Source organism: Myxocyprinus asiaticus, chromosome 39 (assembly GCF_019703515.2).
Source record: "Myxocyprinus asiaticus isolate MX2 ecotype Aquarium Trade chromosome 39, UBuf_Myxa_2, whole genome shotgun sequence".
Classification (NCBI taxonomy): Eukaryota; Metazoa; Chordata; class Actinopteri; order Cypriniformes; family Catostomidae; genus Myxocyprinus; species Myxocyprinus asiaticus.
In genome coordinates this window covers 7,096,044-7,115,515 of record NC_059382.1, presented here as the reverse complement: position 1 = coordinate 7,115,515, position 19,472 = coordinate 7,096,044, and the positions used below count along the sequence as shown (strand labels likewise).

Sequence of the window (19,472 nt, the reverse complement as noted above, 5' to 3'; positions counted from 1 at the left end):
AACACTTAAAGGGATAGTCCACACAAAAAATAAAATTCTTTAATTATTTACCCCCTTCCAAAATATATAAAGCCCTTCCAAATCCACATGGCTTTCTTTTTTTCAGTGGAAAAACAAGTGCTCTCTTCTATACAATGAAAGCAGATGGGGACCAGGGACTGTCAAGCTTTAAAAAATAAGGATTAAAAAAGCACCATAAAAGCATTATAAAAGTATTCCATCAGACTTGTGTGCTATTTATAGCTATATCCAAATTTAAGTAATTATTTACCAGAAATCTTGCCTTGAAAATCTCATTTGACAGCTGTGGACCCGTGGTCACCATTCACTTTCATTATTTGGAAAAGAGCAGCTTGAACATTCTGCTATAAACAACTCTTTCATGTTAATGCATACAGAGAATTTCTTCATACTTCGATCAGCCGAGTAACGGTATACTGTTTGCGGACAATCAGACACCAGCCACGCCTCTGGGGGAGCCATTTAGAGGAGCATTTAAATATGAGGACACACAAGACTACATGTAAAACCTTAACTAACGTGACATTAAAATTATATATAATTTGTAATCAATGACTTCAACAATGAATTCTATGAGTAGAATTCACAAGCAGCTATTTTAACCACTCGATGATTTAAAGTAATATACATGCAGTGGATAATGTGTAATTTGCCATGTTTACATTCTGCTTTCATGGCACTAATGTGCTAACACACTGTATGTGGCCATTATATGCACCAGTTACACTGTTATTCTATTTCTTGCACAGTTTTCATTTTTGGGTGAACTATCCCTTTACGAGTAAGACATTGTTCCAGGATATATCGGTTAAAAGCACATTTAAAAGTCCCAATTATGGACTTAAAATAATGTTTTTCATAATTTAACACAGTCTTAGCCTCCATACACAACACATTTGCATTCTGTGCATCTAATGTCGTAGTCTAAATATTATGTTTTACAGCTCAGCTTTATGAGTATGTGTAATTTTGTTTAGAGAAGCCTCTGTATGAGGCCAAGCAGTCATATTCAGATTGCCACACTTTATTTCACAAGAATATGTTACTTTAGGGCAGTATTGTGGAATCAAAAAGGCCAGTGTGGATGAGTCTATTTTTGTGAAGTGACTCTCTAGAAAGAGACAGCTTAAATGTCACAGTAATCTTAAAATAAAACACTCACACCCTTTCCCTCTCAACATCTCTCACACATACACACTCATATACAGTATACAGTTCATGAACGATATGAAGTACAGAGACATCACATAGCTCTGTCACCTCAAACAAAAAAAAACAAAAAAATAAATAAATAAAATAAAATAAAGAAAGAAAAGCAGTCTGGGATTCAAACACTTTATTTAACATTGCTTTTAACTCTTGCTGCATTAATTTAAGTAATGTTCTAGGTTCAATTCAAGTTAGGCTCAATATCATTTGTGGCAAAATATTGATTACCACAAAATAATTATATAGACTTGTCCCTTGTTTATATAAAAATAGAAATAAATAAAAAGCAAAAATTGCTGTTATAGAAAGGCATTCACAATGAAAGTGATGGGACGAAGTGTTGCCATGACAATGCAACCCTATGTTTAAACCCTGTGAGCAATTTTATCACACTAACATAATGCAGAAAATAAATATTATAACTCTAATATCATGTAAACATGTATAATGTTTACATCTTGTGGCTATGCTTTTAACAGTGTGTTTATTAACGTTTATGGACTGACCCCATTGACTTCCATTATAAGTGCCTTATTGTAAGCACAATTTTTTCTTTTTCTTTAAATAAACAAGGGACAAGTCAAAAAAAAAAAAAAAAACATTATGCTACAAATGCTGTCGATTGAACATAACTTGTATTGAACCCTAAACATTCATTTAAAACACCATAAAATGATGTGCAAACTTCAAAGTATAATCCAAAAATCTGTGGGTTGCATTAAAATAACAGTCCCCGATCCCCGAAGTGTTGATCGGTCATTCTGTAGAAAACACACTTTAACAGCACTCACTCTCTGAATAAGTAGTGTCATATTTTGTCAGTTCATAATAACCAAATATACATTTAAGAAATGATTTAACCATTGCATCCTATTTAAAAGTGACATTATTTGTATAATATTCCACATACCCATGTACACTTATATTTCGTGGCCTTTACATATTAAAACAAGGGTACAGACTCAGGGTAAAGGGGGTCCTGGTGTCACCCCCAACCCCTCAATAAGCTATTTCTGATGAGTTGAAATTTGAGAACTCTTTACATTTGGTCATGGAACACTACAGAGGGTCTTCTAGAACTTTACATCTGAACAGCAAGTGTTTATTATTATATTGTGTTCTAATGTGGCCTATACATAAGCCAGCACTTGATACTTGTGAGATTGAATAATACTCACAGGTCAGGTCCTGCTTAGATTAGCAGTAGAATTTCTATTCCCTGTGTTGCCAAGTCTGATATTGCATGCTTCACTGTAACAAATGAAGCATATCTGCAGTCAATGGGCTTAATCAAGTGTTGAGTGATACCAAAAGAATAAAAAAAATAATAAAAAAAATTATTCCAAAATGCTACCTATATTTTCAAGCACAATGAGGGTAAAAGGTAATTAAAACTATGGTGGTGAAGTATTTAAAGTAATCAAGTAAGTGTCTTATTTCTTAAAAGGAATAGTTCAAGCTAAAATGAAAATTCTGTCATTTATTTATTCACCCTCAAGTCATTTCAAACCTGCATGCTATTATTTGGAAGACAACAAAAAGTGCTAAACAAAACACCATAAAAGTTCACGTACAAGAACCAATAGCTTCAAACCTGGCGTGACATGTCAATGCTCAATCTTTGAATCAGACACATACTGAATGAGATTGAAAAGCTTTGGCGGAATGGAAGACTTTCAGTGAATAAATTAAAGCCATTTGGACTAACTATATGGTACATGTAGTGTTTTTTTTTTGTTTTGTTTTTTGTTTTTCTTTTGGAGCTTGACAGTTGCGGTCACAATAAATTGTTGCAGTATAAAAAAGAGCTGTGTAACGATTCTTCAAAATTTCTCCTTTTTGTATTCCACGGAAAAACAAAACAAAAAACAAGAGCATATGGGTTTGGAACAACATGAGGGTGAGTAAATAATAAGTGAATTTTCATTTGTTGGAGAACTAAACCCTGACACCATAATAGAAGGCTCATAAACTGAGATCCAACAATCATCTTAGAAGAAACTGAAATGGTTTGGAATGGAAAATCCTTCATCCTTGAATTATTCCTGAATCAATACCCAGCTAAAAGCAGCATCATTCTTCAGAATAAAATCAGATGGTCCCATGGGAGCACAAAGCCCAAGACCCTGAGTTTCATGAGTATCAGTCAACAACACCTTTCCCAGAAAAATTCCATGCAGGCCTTTTGGTCTCAGGAGAAAAGGTTACGGAGTTGATATAAGAAGTTGTCCTCTTTGCTTCTGCGCAAGCGATAGCGAGCGCTCAAATAGTCCCAAGCTGAGCGTTTGCAGTAGTTATAAAAATGTTCCTCAGCTTTTTGTAAGGTGCTGTTCAGGTCCAACTTGCCCTGCAGACTGACCAGTGACAGCACTGTTAGACTTGTTGGTAACTTCTTGTGCTCCGTGAGAAACATGAAAACACTCAATTATACAGTGGCCCCAAACTGCATTTGGACATTTAAAGAAATATTCTGGGTTCAATGCAAGTTAAGCTCAATTAACAGCATTTGTAGAATTATATTGGTTACCACAAAAAATGTATTTGAAAAAATTGCAGTTACTGTAAGACATTTACAATGGAAGTCAATGGAGCCAGTCTATAAACATTAAAATACACACTGTTTCAAAAGTATAATCACAAGACGTAAGAAATATAAATGTTAACATGATATCAATGTGATAACATCTCAGTTCCACATGGTGTTTACTGACGTTGCATTGTTCTGACAATAAAGTTATAATATTGGATAAAACTTTACACTGATCAGATTACTAAGTGATTTTATCACACTGAAATTATGCTTTTAAAACAATGTGTATTTTAACGTTTCTGGACTGTTCCCATTTACTTCCATTGTAAACACTTTCCTGTACTTTTTGTTTTTTAATAAACAAGGGACGAGATTAAAAAATTTTTTGTGGTAATCAACATTATGCCATGAATGCTGTTGATTGAGTTTGGCTTGTATTGAACCTGGAATATTCCTTTAAGCTACTGTACACATAATGTAAGAATTTCATTGCATTACATGACAAAATATTAAACCAAGTGGGATTTATACAGCACATTTTTAAGCTAAATAGTTTTTTTAAAAGAAGTTTGATAGGATTTAAATGATAAAACAACAGATATTCAGTACATTTTGAAATGAAGACAAAAAGTGTTTGGAAACTTTTTGGTTGGGAAATGTTAGTGGACCTGTTGTTACTCTGTTAGCTAAGACACCTGTGTGAATTTGAGGGGGCCTGACATCATACATCCCAAAAATCATCTTGAGACCAGCTAGTTGAAAGTGATTTAAAAATGTGTGGCTAAATTGTACTAATTATTGGAGCCACTGTACTGAATACCTCTATTTCTAACATCTGTATAAAGGTAATAAAATATCAAGATAACAACAAGGATACAAAAAGTGCATATCCTAAATTCCAAAATGGATCTAATTGATAATAAATTCGAAAGGGTACCAATCTAAAAACTCATCCCCACACACACCTGCTTGTAAACTGAATGAGCTGCACCTCATTCCTGCAGTTCAGTAGAGTATCTCTGTTTTCCAGCAGGATAGTAGCACACATGAAGAGTTCAAAGGTGAAGTCTGTGTTGACTGCCTGAGCTTCCGTCAAAGGTTCATCCTCTGGAGATCACACAATCACAAATCAAAATAGTGTTTAAAAAAATCACATTAAATGTATTAAGTCTGTGGGTCAATGAAGTGACGCTCATTTATTTATTGTTTTGGACCAGATCTCTTAAGTTATAAAAAAAACAATGTACATTAAACATATCAAGATACACACGTACACACGTAATACATGTACACATGTTTTAAAGGTGCAAGGAAAGTAATACATTTTACTTGATGGTCATGTGGTGACTTGAAATGTCACCACATGACATTTGTGGTGTCCTTAATTTTTTTTTAATTTATTTTATTTTTTGTTTATTTTCTTTTTTAGAAAATGCAACAAATGTTTTTCAAAACTATATGAAACCAATTTGGACACAAAGATTAAATTTTTACAATCTTGACGTGTGTTTTAAGCTAGATTATTAAAAGATCTTTTTGTTATCACCTCGGACAACCTTATTTGTCAATGTATTACATCAAAGCTGCTGCGATTAAGTGACAGATACAGTATAACTGAAACAGATGTCATGAGAAATCACACCTGTTTCTGTGACAGCCCTAGACTCAGTAGACAGCAAAAAAGATTGCAGCCTGCATGCTACCCAATCAAAAAACTTGATGGTGCCACTCAGGTGCCTATCACTTCACAACAATCCTAAGTCTGATTGCCTAAAAACATTTACATGAATGCTTTCGGCAGTCACTTTACAGCATGCCTTTTATCTATACAGTAAATTTTATCCGTCCATGCATTCTCTGAATCAAACCCATGACCTCAACTCATACCCAGGCTGTGTTTTCGCGCCAGTCTCTCCCGATATCGAGCTCGATCCACCTGCTGTGAGATGAGCTCCAGGTGATCACAGCTGAGAATTTCAAATAGACGCAGAGCATCGCTGTGTTGAAACTCACGCTGGAAACCCAACAGCAGCCACCTAAAGATAATGAAGGGTGGTTTGGGAAGAGTCATGCTATATTAATTACCAACTGACGACTAGAAAAGAAAAGCGATGGTATGTAAATAAAGTAGGAGAGACAAATAGAAGAAAATGAGTTAGGTTGGAAAAACAATGAAGTAAAGTAGAGCAGGCAGGGTGAATTCAAGTAAAGTCGGACACTTTTTGACAATCATCTCAATTTTAAAAAGTGGCCTAATTTAGCTGAAATCACCCTGTATACACACACACATACACACACACACACACACACACACACACACAAACAAACTTGTTTTTATATCATTGTGGGGACTCTCCATAGCCCTCCATGCATTTTATGGATTTTATACAGATCTAATGATAATTTCTATCCCCTAACCCTAACCCTACCCCTAAACCTAACCCTCACAGAAAACTTTTTGCATTTTTACATTTTCAAAAAAAAACATTGTTTAGTATGTTTAATAAGCCATTTCCCTCGTGGGGACCGGTGGCTGGGCCCCACAAGGTAGGTGATCTCAGATTTTATTATCCTTGTGGGGACATTTGGTCCCCACAATGTAGTATAAACATGTACACACACACACACACCTGTGACAGAATGTGAGTCTATCCATGTTATCTGTGACCAGATGAGAATGCAGCTGAGGATCCAGTTCCTTTAGTAAAGCAGCCTCCAACTCTGAGAAACACCACAGCAGAAACAGCTTTTTACAGTTTTTACCAATACGCTATTACGAACAATTAAAAATTAAGAGTTCCACCCCTTTGCAACACTCATGAAAAAAATTAGAGATCGACCTATAATCGTTCTGACCGATACTTTTTTTAACCAATATTTATACTTTTCCACTTAATCAGTTATAGGTTCTTTAATATCAGGTCTACAGATAAAGATGGGCACAAAAGACTTTAATTTTTAAATATTAATTAAGTGATGGGCTTTAAACAATTGTATATTGCTACTAAAATTAGTCAAATTAGTTATTTGGAGACTGTGCACAATATTACTTTTGTAAAGCAGCCCACCAGAGGTTACTGATAAATGATTAAGTTGTTAATGTGCCTAAAATCAGAAATATAACAAGAATTAAAAATCAGTTAATCATATTGTTTATTATAGGACAATTTAACACTAAAATAATCAGTATCATATCAGTCATCCAAACCAATATTGGTTGATCACTAAAAAACATAGAATCAATATTTTTATTAACAGGGTAACCCACCCATTTTGCGATACAGTCCATCAGCACAGAAGTCTTTGGAAAACTTCTCCATGTAACAGGAGAAACTCCAGTATGTGTCTACTTCTGAGTCCAGTACCTCCAGAAAGCGGCTGCACAGGTCATTCATACCCTGAGCGTAACTCACTTCTGCAGAGAAAGAGAATGAGTGCAAGAAACTGATGATAAAGCTTGAAAACTATTCACACACACAACAGAAAATGAACATAAGACTTCTCAATTCAGCCACCCTCTTCCTAGGAGAAATAGGTTTCACGCAAACGAACACATCTGAACAAATAAATCCAAATATGAAAGGACAAATATGTTTACAACCAAATACCTGGATGAAAAGCAGCAAATGTGATCAGGATATCTCTTAACACAAGTAGGTTTCCCAAGCCTTCATTCCTGTGAAAAAAAAACAAAAACAAAAACAAACAAAAAACAGCAGATTAGAAAGTTATTTTTTATAAGAAATAATTGTAATTGTTGTAGGAGCAATTTAATAAGTTGGTATGTATTTTTAAAAGAGAAAAACAATAAATGACAGGACCTTTGATGCTCACATGCAATAATTTTATTGTGTATTACGATTTGTCAAAACTCAAATTGTACAAATGTGTGTTTTCTCTAGCAGTGGTTTTGTATGCTGTTTCAATCACCTAAATCAAAACCCTCTTAAATTAGAATCACTTTTGTGAATTCATCCCTCAAAATAAATTTTCACTATCATAATATTTTTTTGTAACAGCTCCTTGGTAAACAAGCAAACATAATCAACTCACACTGGAATAACTATTTTATGAATAGATATTTTTAGGAAAAAAAAAAATACATTTTTTGATCATAAACGTCAGGTGTTGTCACATTTAAATGACATACATTTATACAGTTTATTAATCACAATATTCGCTTGCAAAAAACATTGTTTTGATATTTTTGTATGTTACCTTTTCTAATTTATTTGAGTTTTTTATCGTTTTGTGCCACACAATTGTTTTTTTGTTTTTTTTTTCCCCCTGGGCAAGAACAGTGAAATTGTTCAATATCAAATTGTCCAAGACTTCAAGGTATGTGGCTATGCAGAAAGTGACATTAAAAAATTAACCTACCCAAAGTAGCATTCACTCAGGGGCGTAGATTCCGGGGGGGTCAAATCAAGCAAGTACAGCCCCCCCTAAACCCCCCCCCCCCCACCCCCCCACCCCGACAATATTTATACCATGATCAATGTAAACATGTAAATGCTTCATGCTGCAACCCCCCAGACTCCCTACACCAAACCTTAACCCAAAACCCAACCCTAACCTTCCCTTACAAAAATTAACCATGGTTTTACTACAGTAACCATCATTTCACCGTGGTATTTTGTAGTAAAATCATAACTACAAAATTAAACATGGTTTCTATATTAACACCATATTACTGTAGTAACACCATGGCTAATTGCATTAAAACTATGGCTTCCGCCAAAAAACATAGTTACTACAATATTACTATAGTAAAGCACTGGTTAATATTACCCATATCAAACATTTCTTTCAACTCCCCGAATGTGACCAAATCACTGCGAGGCAATCAACCTTTAAATTCATTTGCGATATAAAAGTGAAAAGTGGGACAAAAGGGGGCATCGAACCCGGGTCATCTGCACGAAAAAAGCACATCCATATCGTTTTACACACAACGCCATTGCAACCACACTTAAGGGTGCAGTTTGTCTTTAATTTGTGTGTTTCCATCAGACTACTTGAGTGCAAATAGCTGCGCAGTGTAGCAGGTGCTATTTATGCCTAGTGTAATAATAAATGATAATATAATAGTAATACCTTTTATGAAGGAGTTTTGAGATAAGTCAGTATATATTTTTTTCATTTATATTTGGCTAAAGTTGTCTTAATTTTGCATGAGTGATTGTTGTGCATCCAATGTTTACAAATTGTTCAGAAATTGCTCAGCGAGTAAAGACGCCGACTACCACCCCTGGAGTTCGCGAGTTCCAATCCCAAGGTGTGCTAAGTGAATCCAGCCAGGCCTCCTAAGCAACCAAATTGGCCCGGTTGCTAGGGAGGGTAGAGTCACATGGGGTAACCTCCTCGTGCTCGCTATAATGTGGTTCGCTCTCTGTAGGGCGCGTGGTGAGTTGTGCGCGGATGCCATGATGGATGGCGTGAAGCCTCTACATGCGCAATGTCTCCGCGGTAACGTGCTCAACAAGCCACGTGATAAGATGCGTGGGTTGATGGTCTCAGACGCGGAGGCAACTGAGATTCATCCTCCGCCACCCGGATTGAGTCGGGTCACTACGCCACCACGAGGACTTAGAGCACATTGGGAATTGGGCATTCCAAATTCGGAAGAAAAAGGGGAGAAAATCCCCCCAAAAAAAGAAAAAGAAAAATGTAATTATCACATTACAGTTTAGAACCAAAGGCCTCAGTGGATTCAGGCAAGAGTTACACATTTCTACTGCTACTAAACTGGCATTATTGTGAATTCTACATGGTCTATTTGCAGTGAGCAAAACTGACAGTATTCAAATCATCAGCTAGTTATTGTTTAACCACAGTAAAATGGTGTGATAGAACCTCTCTCCCAATCTGATATGAGGGCTGATATGAGTGTTAGTTGCTTTGAGTTCCAAGGTTGTTTGATAAACTGGTGTGGCAATGCTTAGCACTGGCAACCAACATATGTGATGGAAAATGAGCCATATGTTTCACACACCTTGTCTGTTTAAACATGAGTACGGAATAACTGACTTCGAAGAATTCTGAGGAACTGTGTTGTTTGACGAAAGTAACATCATGTATAACAGTCCAACAACATTGAACTTTACAGGTCAACTTTAAAAATGTAGACTATCTCTGAAATGTCAGTGCTAATTCCCGTTTCCAATTGCACCAAAGGCAAAACAGAGATGGTGGATCTGTTCTAGACTATCACACAAAAGACAGCAGACCTTATTAACACGGAAGCACTATGCTATATAGTGGCTATACAGCCATAAAAATGAACAAAAGAAAATCAATCATCTGAACAAGGAAGTCTTTAAGGAAGTGAGCAGATATAATCATTCATTGAGGCATAAACAAAGCCTGCTAAGTGCATGTCTGTCTCTGTTGTTTTGAGCTCCATAGAGCCAGAACAAGATGTTATAGGAATATTCTGGGTTCAATGCAAGTTAATCTCAGTTGACAGCATTTGTGGCATAATGTTGATTACCACAAAATTAATTTAAACTCGTCCCTACCTTTCTTTAAAAAAAGTGAAAATGGAGGTTACAGTGAGTCATTTACAATGGAAGTGAATGGGGACAATTTTTGGAGGGTTTAAACAGAAATGTGAAACTTATAATTTAATAAAAGCACTAGCATTAATTCTTCTGTTAAAACTCATGTATTATTTGAGCTGTAAAGTTGTATAAATGGTAATTTTTACTATCATTTTAGGGTTTTAGGGTTCGTTGGCATTACATTGTCATGACAACAAAGTTGTATAATTGGCTATAACTTTACACAGAAAAGGTTAGTAAGTGATTTTATCACACTAAAATCACATTAACACGCATATCCTTTATGTCTTGTGACTATACTTTTGAAACAGTGAGTATTTTAACATTCAAAAATTGGCCCCCATTCACTTCCATTGTAAGTGCCTCACGGTAACCCAGATTTTTCCTTTTTTTTTTTTTTTAAAGAAAAGGAGGGGCAAGTAAAAATAATTTTTTGCAGTTATCTACATTATGCCACAAATGTTGTTGATTGAGCTTAGCTTGTATTGAAACCAGAAAAAGTTGCACATACAGCATTTTCTGTATTTGGCATATTATATGCACAACTTCGTTAGGTCTTACCGATAGTAAGGCAGATCTCTGTCCGTTCGGGGAACATCCTTGTCAATAATGCGTATGGCCTCCTGAAGCTCTTCCAGGTCGAAGGTTACCCGTTCAAACAGCACCTGCACATTAAAAAGTCAACATGAAATCAAAACTAACCCGATTTACATTGTAAATACACCTTACTGGTCATATTAGGAACAGTTTGGTGAACCTTTTTTCCCCCAGAGCAAAAAACAAAACCAAAACGGAGTGACTATTTGCGCTAGGTGTAAATATAGCCTGCCACACAGTGCAGCAATTTGCACTGCAGTAGTCTGGTGGAAACACAGAAACTGAAGACAACTGCACCCCTGTCGCTGCAGTGACGTGGGGTGTAACGTCCGTGTGAGCTTTTCGTGCAGACAACCTGGGTTCGATTTTGCCTTTTGTCCCACTTTTTCCTGTCCTGTTTCCTGTCTCCACTATTAATATTTCCATAAATACTACTTATAATAATTAGGGCTGTCGATTTAACGCGTTAATTCCATGCGATTAATTATATAAAAAATAACGCACAAAAAAAATAATAATGCAAGTAATTGTGTCCCCGGACCGTGATAAGGAATCCTTCCATCTGAGCAATTCAAGCCTGAAGTACCACCTGTTTTCTCCAGGGGGCAGTAAGTGAAATTCAGATGTTTGGGCAAGGCGGTTATACAGAGAACAAACCACACTCAACGACAGTAGACAAAACAAGATAAGAACACAGTCTTGCGTTCAAACACAGCTTGATAGAGCGCAAATATGAATGCAAGGATCTCAAGACGTGATTTTCTAAGCTTGAAACTATGTTTAACTTGACACAGCGACCTAAAAACGGTATGTTTATGACGCGACGCAAACGAGACGCTCCAAAAGCATCTGACGCAGGTGTGCATTGACGCATCCTTAGAAAAGCCCTCATAATAAATATATCTCGGACTGATTGACGAATTCTATCGCAAAATGGATTGTGTGAACTGTAAGCCAATGATAGGCAGATGACATAAGTTCAATAATATGGAAATAAACAAAATATTGCATACTAAAGCCACTTTTTAAATTGTCTTTTTGGTAACACTTTACAATAAGGTTCTATTTGTTCATATTAGTTAATGCATTATGTATCATGAACAAACAGTTAACAATATATTGTTTACAGCATTTATTAATCTTTGTTAATATTAGTTAATAAAAATACAATTGTTGATTGTAAGTTCATGTTAGTTCATAATGCATTTACTAATGTTAACAAACACAACTTTTGATTTGAGAAATGTATTAGTATATGTTGAAATTAACATGAACTAAGATTAATAAAAGCTGTAAAAATATTGCACATTGTTAGTTCATGTTAACTAATGTTATTAACTAATGTTAACAAATGGAACCTTATTGTAAAGTGTTACCATCTGTTTTAATGCTTTAGTTGTGTGCCACAATGATACAATGCATTTTAATTATCTATATTATTATTTTTTATAATATATATTTTATTTATAATGATTTAAATATAATTGTTTATAAGTATTTAATTATTATTCTTTGAATTATTGTTATTTGTGGGGCTTTCTAAGCAAATATTTATATATGCGATCAATTGCGATTAATTCGATTAATTAATCGCCGTACCATGTAATTAATTCGATAAAAATTTTTTATCGATTGACAGCCCTAATAATAATATATTACAAAATAAAAAAAGTTTTATTTCCTTGCAGTGATTTGGTCACGATGAAGGTCAGGGAGGTCAAGGTTTGATCCGGGTAAAAAATTAAATTCTCTCATCATTTACTCACCCATCCAGATTTATAGTAAAAAAGGACTTTAAGATATGGAATTTACCACTGGAGTATTAGTAATTACTTTTATGCTAGTTTTATGTGCTTTTTAAAGATTCAAAATTCTGGCCACCATTCACTTGCATTGAATGGAACAACAGAGCTGAAATATTGTTTTAAAAATCTTAATTTGTGTTCTTCAGAGGAAAGAAAATCATACACATCTGGGATGGGATGAGGGTGAGAAAATGATGACAGAATATTCATTTTATGAGAACTATCCCTTTAAGGAAAAAATAATTAGTAGAGTATGTAGTATGTATATATTTACCTGAGCCTGCAGCTCCAAAAAAGACAACCTCTCTTTGACCTCTTCTGACCGGTACTGCTGCCGATTGCGCTCTCTGTCCTGCCTCTGATCAAAATATTTCACAGCTGTCAAGAGTTCCCCTAGTAAAAAAAGAAACAGTATTGTGATTCTTTCACATTGCCACAACATGTCAGTAATGAATCAAGACACTTTAAATATCATATCAGTGGGGGATTAATGCTAACTTTAAGGGTTTATTATTCCATATAAGAATGCAGAAGTTCTACCCAAGAATATAATTTACCATCTGTGCCATTGAGACGCAGGCAAACGGCTCCAGGAAGCAGCTGTTGCCATTTCCTCTTCATGGCCTGATAGCGCACTGCCATCTGCTCCAGCAATAGGGGGCGCTCCAGAGCTGTTGAGCTGCAGGGATACATCCCAAACAGAAAGCGCCATACCTGACCCCGTTCCTCAGGCGACACACCACCTGAAACACCCAAACAGAACAAGTCATGCATTAGCAAATGATTTGCAGGTGTAATTTGAAAACATTGCTTGAGACATGGAAAGAAACATTTTCTATTTATTTCAGCAAGCTGTAAAAGTGCAACACATTTCAATAAATAATTAATATTTAAAGTCATAAAAGTAAAAATGTATGATAATGACCCCTTAAACTGCTCTAGAAGCAGGCCTACTCTATTGAAAAACACTTCTAGTTCATTCTATCATTTGGATCTTTTGAAGTTGTTAAAGGGATAGTTCACCCAAAAATAAAAATGATCTCGTAATTTACTCACCCTCATTCCATCCCAGATCTGTGTGACTTTCTTTCATCTGCAGAACACAAACGAAGATTTTTTGAAGAATATTTCAGCTCTGTAGGTCCATACAATGCAAGTGAATGGGTGCCAACCTTTTGAAGCTCCAAATTCCACATAAAGGCATCATAAAGGTACTCCAGACGACTCTGGTGATTAAACTCATATCTTCTGAAGTGATATGATAGGTGTGGATGAGAAAAAGATCAATATTTTTTAATTACTTTTAATCAATAACTTATTCCTCCACTTTCACCTTCTCCTTCTTCTGTTTTTGGCGATTCACATTCTTCGTGCATATCGCCCCCTAATGGGCAGGGAGGTGAATTTATGACAAAAATGACTTAAACATTGATCTGTTTCTCACCAACACCTATCATATTGTGTCTGAACACATGGATTTAACCACTGGAGTCATATGGATTACTTTTATGCTCCCTTTATCTGGATTTTGGAGCTTCACAATTTTGGCACCCATTCGCTTGCATTGTGAGGACCTACAGAGCTGAAATATTCTTCTAAAAATCTTAATTTTTATTCTGCAGAAGAATGAAAGTCATACACATCTGGCATGCCAGGAGGGTGAGTAAATCATGAGAGAATTTTCATTTTTGGGTGAACTATCCCTTTAACTATCGGATAACCTTACTACGGAGTGTGGCAATGATACAAGAACAATAAAGAGTTTAAACGAATTACTTGAGTAAACAAACCGACAGCATCCTTATTGTCATTGATAAGTAGCTTCACAATTTGATTGCATCACTTTAAAGGAATGAATTGCATGAAACATACTAAATCTCATTAGCTCAAATACAGAGGCCAATCTAGTTCAGCATTTCACAATGTGTTTGCCTGGTTGGAACAGAAAGAGTTTGAAGGTCCACGCAGGACAAAAACAACCTCTAATCCCCTTCTATGTCAGCTTGATCCCCCTTCTTACAGAGTTTGAGAGGACCTCATTATGCAATTTGTTTGCGCTTTGCACAAAATCTCATGTCAACGAATGAGAGGAATGTGTTTTGAAGATGAGAAGCCCTTCATGCAGAGCATGAATTCACTGAAGGAATGTTATCATCGTCGTCTGCATGTTCTGTAAATGTTTCAACTCTATTGCCAGTTCAGCTCTGACTCTAATATCTATCTAATCTATCTATCTATCTATCTGGAATTATATTGTGTTTTTTAAGAGATAGTTCACCTGAAGATTACAATTCTGTCATCATTAACTCACCCCCATGCGAAACCGTATGGTTTTCTTTCTTCCGTGGAAAACAAAAGGAAATGTTACGCAGAATGTTCAGTCTCAGTCATCATTCACTTTCACTGTCACTGTCTGAAAAAAAAAAAAAAAAAGATGCAATAAAAGTGAATAGTGATTGAGGCAAACATTCTCCCTAACATTTCGTTTAGTCATTCACGTATGAAATAAAAGTCATGCGGGTTTGGAACAAAATTATATGATGTGATCACATTTGCATCACACACTCGTGCAACACACATTTGCAGTAAGATTATAGTGTGTTCCTGCATATTACAGTAGCCTATGTACAAATGTGATTGGATCTCATGAGCAGTGATGATGCAATGACCAACAGCTACTTTGGAGGCCTCTTGATAACTTTGAGAGGATTACAACCAAGCCCAGCTTGGAACACAGCTGCTAAAATGTATGATTATTTTGTTGTATTCCGTACAAATGTGAGATTTATGAAGCTGATTAAACAAGATTATTCAAAAAGATACAAATTAGATGATCGCCCTGTGGCTTCCATGATTTAAACAAACTTTTATAAAATCATACAGTGAGGTCCCATTTTCTGAGATCATATTGAAAAAAAATCTCAGATTTCTATTTTTTTTTCTTTTTTCTTCTGAAAATAAACAGAAATTTGGAGATTCTTAAAAAAAGTGAAATAACAGAATGTCTTGACATTGAAGGAATATTCCGGGATCAATACAAGTTAAGCTCAATTGACAGCATTTGTGGCTTTATACTTTATACTTTTGAAACAGTAAGTATTTTAACATTTACAATTGGCCCCATTCAATTCCACTGCAAATTGTAACTCAGATTTGAATATTCCAAGTTCAATATAAGTTAAGCTCAATCGACAGCATTTGTAGCATAATGTTGATTACCACAAAAAATTATTTTGACTCATCCCTCCTTTTCTTAGAAAAAAAAAAAAGAAAAAGAAATAATCAAGGTTACAGTGAGGCACTTACAATGAAAGTGAATGGAGACAGTTTTTGGAGGGTTTAAACATAAATGTGAAGCTCATAACTTTATAAACGCACTTGCATTAATTCTCCTGTTAAAATGTGTGTATTATTTGAGCTGTAAAGTTGTTTAAATCGTAATTTTTAACAGTCATTTTAGGGTTTGTTGACATTACATTGTCATGGTAATGAAGTTGTAAAATTGGCTATAACTTAACACAGAAAATGTTACTAAGCAATTTTATCACACTAAAATCATGTTAACATGCATATCCTTTATGTCTTGTCGAAATACAATTTTGTGGTAATCAATATTATCCCTTACAAAAAAATCAAATTTGCATCTTGTTATTTTTACAGGCAAATGAGCTTGTGATTTGCCTCAAATGTTTCCCGGAAGTTTGCAGCTCTTCACCGCTAGTGGTGAACCTCCTGCAAACCTTTGGCAACAATGAAAAATTTGCCACATGTTTGCCACGAAGCTCATTTGCATGTGAAAATGATCTGTGATGAATTTGCAGCAAATTTGCAGTGAACTCTCAATTTTTGTAAGGGATGCCACAAACGCTGTCGATTGAGCTTAAATTGTGTTGAACCCTGAATATTCATTTAAATGAAGAAGACATAAGATTCTGATTCTGAGGGACAGAGTAAAGAATGTTAACATATTCAACACAAAGTATCCTAAAGGATGAGTGTTTGTTCAATTGTAAGATCAAAGTATCAACCGGGTTGACCTAGTAACTGCAGGCCTATCTTGGTTTCTTGCAGGGTTGTTCCTGGTCTGGTATACCATACTTGACATGGCTAGTTTTCAGTTATAGATACTATAACTATACAGACCAGCTTGAAAACAATGAACATTATACCAGCCTTCCCAGCCAATACCAGTTACTTCTGCATATGCATGACCTGCAACTCAATTGTTTAACAAAGACACAACTGTTAGCATGCCTTTCGCTGTCTTGTTTGACTATTACAGTACTTTCTGAAGGAACATTTCTCTTAATTAAACTCCTATGGACCATGCTTTCAGTTGTCACATCTAAAGTATGGCCAATGCTTTAAACATGAATCTCATGACTGTAGTTCTACATGGCCTAGAATCTACAGTTCTTCGATTTACCAAGGACATTTTCATAACTTTGTTGGGCAATGCATCACTTGACTAGCACTTGACAGGAAGAGGATGGGTAGGCCACTGATTCCAAGTCAATCAGGGTTTTATGGTGTATTAAACTAGGCAGATAGGTCAAATGCTTCCATTTGAATACAATAAAAAAGGTGTTTAGAATAGGCTATATGTGGCAGAGATCGAATACTGTAATAAAACGATGAAGGTGAAAGAATAACTTTCATAATTTCTGTCCTACCTTTCCCTTGTCATAAAAAGTAATGGAATGGAAAGTCTATTATAATTTGGAAGCAGTCTTATTAAGATCTATGAACCAAAATGACCTTACTGCATAAACTGACATTCCTAATTTTAGGGTACAATGGGGCAATGGGGGTAAACACTTTCTCCCAAAACACTGAACAGCATCATAAACTACCACAATACTTTCCTAAACACCTGTCACTTTGTCACTATGTACTGCAACATTTTCCTGATCTATGAGATCTTTGCGTGCAATGTCTATAGTTTGATTTTAAGGTAATTTAATCTAATATTTAATAATTTTTTTAAATGTTACAAATTTACGTAGCTAATGAGAATCCCTGAAATTATCACATTTATTTGAGTAAAAGTACTTATTTGTCATTTTCAGTTTCGTTCAAGCTAATTAAATAAAATGTTTTTCAATAACTGTCCAATAAGTGAAAGGATAGTATTTGGGGTAAAAAGCCTCCCTGTTGCAGGGGCTAAAGGCCCTCTTTAAACACACTGATTTTCTATGTGGGAAGAGATTTGTTATAAAGAATGTTCAAAGTGGGATCACATTGACTGATCCAATCACAATGGAGATTAATTTGTTAAAAAAATACTTGAAATGTTATGAAATGCCAACTGCCAAGCATTATTTTAATTTGTTACTCAAAAAGCTTATTGCTGTCTCAAACGTAGTTGCCTAAGTTGACAAATGATGCCCTATATCTACACAATATCGCTAAGCTAGTACTCAGTATCACTTGGGTGGCTACACAGTCCTTTATTTATTTATTTATTTATTTATTATAAATCAAAACAGCCTTCAGTTGTTATTTATTTTCATCAAATAATGTTGCTCCATCAATATTCAATACAAAAAAGCATAAAAAAAATAAAAAATAAAAAAAAAAATCTTGATACACTTTGTTGACCTGAAAAAAAAAACAACAAACAAACAACAACAACAACAAAAAAAAAATCCTTAAGGTGTGCCTTTAGCCCTGTTGTTGTATCCTATTTAATTTTTCACTTTAGTTTATCAAGTTGGATCTTATTTGATTCTTAGAGGGTTCGTTTTTGATCCCAGATTCCTAATTATGATAGAAATTAATTTCATAGCATCCCATTAGCAGTTTTTCACAAGAGTTTGTCTCAATATCATGATATCTAAAGCAGTTAATATGTAAAATAATAAATCAATATATAAGTACCTATATGCATGATGACCAAGGTGTCATTTCAAGACCACCATTTAAAATTACCGTTTTTAAATATATACATCCTGAGTCTGGACTCGTCCACTCTGCCCTCCTCGTCCATCACACCTGGTAGAGAGATGCGCTGACAGGTAGACGCAGGTGCGATCACGGGTGCGACCGACCGACAGATGGTCTTGTTCCCCGCAGAAACACTGCAGTTCGTTCCCTTAACTTTCCCAGTAGGTCCATTACTTTCCAAATGTTTTTTCCCGTTCCCTTCTACATGTGATTCATCACAAGATGCGATCATGCTGCTTAACTCCTCATAGACTCTTTCTCCCAAAAATCAAAGTTGTTGTGAGGTCATAGTTGGGATGGAATCAACAAGTAAAAGTCCTCGGCACTGCCTTCAGAAAGCTCATTCGAGATAGTAATTTGAGGTAAACACACCCCCTCCTCTTGTCATATGACTTGAATGCTCTCTCGTGACATCAGGTTTTTAAAGCCCTTGAGCCGAAAGTGCTGAAATAAATGCTGGAATATCTCCTCCTTGTGGTGGGACTCCCTTCCTTTCTCTTACACGAGGGCGCAAGTTAAAGGAGTAGTTCACCCAAAAATAAAAATTATCTCATCATTTACTCACCTTCATACCATCCCAGACGTGTAAGACTTTCTTTCTTCTGCAGAACACACATTAACTTATTAGAAGAATGTTTCAGCTCTGTAGGTCCATACAATACAAGTGAATGGAGGCCAGAACTTTGAAGGTCAAAAAAGGACATAAAAGCAGCATTAAGGTAACCCACAAGACTCCAGTGGTTAAATTCATATCTTCTGAAGTGATATGACAGGTGTGGATGAGAAACAGTTCAATATTTA

At 35.4% G+C, this 19,472-nt stretch overlaps 1 protein-coding gene across 4 annotated transcripts; it reads right to left on the bottom strand.

Moving 5' to 3' along the window:
• Window positions 1-1,323: 1,323 nt before the first annotated feature.
• LOC127429854 (TBC1 domain family member 15-like) lies at window positions 1,324-19,005 on the bottom strand. Of its 4 annotated transcripts, none has more exons than XM_051679148.1 (11): window positions 18,657-18,737; window positions 15,037-15,138; window positions 13,283-13,468; window positions 13,000-13,118; window positions 10,885-10,988; window positions 7,369-7,436; window positions 7,029-7,175; window positions 6,391-6,481; window positions 5,648-5,796; window positions 4,726-4,867; window positions 1,324-3,584 (listed from the first exon to the last, which is right to left on the bottom strand). In XM_051679148.1, the coding sequence occupies exons 3-11, from the start codon at window positions 13,416-13,418 to the stop codon at window positions 3,422-3,424; spliced, it is 1,119 nt and encodes a 372-aa protein (XP_051535108.1). In that variant the 5' UTR covers window positions 13,419-13,468; window positions 15,037-15,138; window positions 18,657-18,737; the 3' UTR covers window positions 1,324-3,421. The 4 variants fall into 4 exon arrangements, with proteins under 4 accessions (XP_051535108.1, XP_051535109.1, XP_051535106.1 ...); XM_051679149.1 differs by lacking the exon at window positions 18,657-18,737 and adding an exon at window positions 18,606-18,630; XM_051679146.1 differs by lacking the exon at window positions 15,037-15,138 and having other exon boundaries at window positions 18,657-19,005.
• Between the last annotated feature and the right edge of the window lie 467 nt (window positions 19,006-19,472).

Excerpts from the sequence above, each read along its gene's own strand:
- LOC127429854 (XM_051679146.1), bottom strand. The coding sequence starts at position 18,903 with ATGATCGCATCTTGTGATGAATCACATGTAGAAGGGAACGGGAAAAAA. Across the intron at positions 13,119-13,282 it reads GCGTCTCAATGGCACAGATG|GGGAACTCTTGACAGCTGTG; the intron begins GTAAATTATATT and ends TTTTTTTACTAG. Across the intron at positions 7,176-7,368 it reads ATTTGCTGCTTTTCATCCAG|AAGTGAGTTACGCTCAGGGT; the intron begins GTATTTGGTTGT and ends CTTTCTCTGCAG.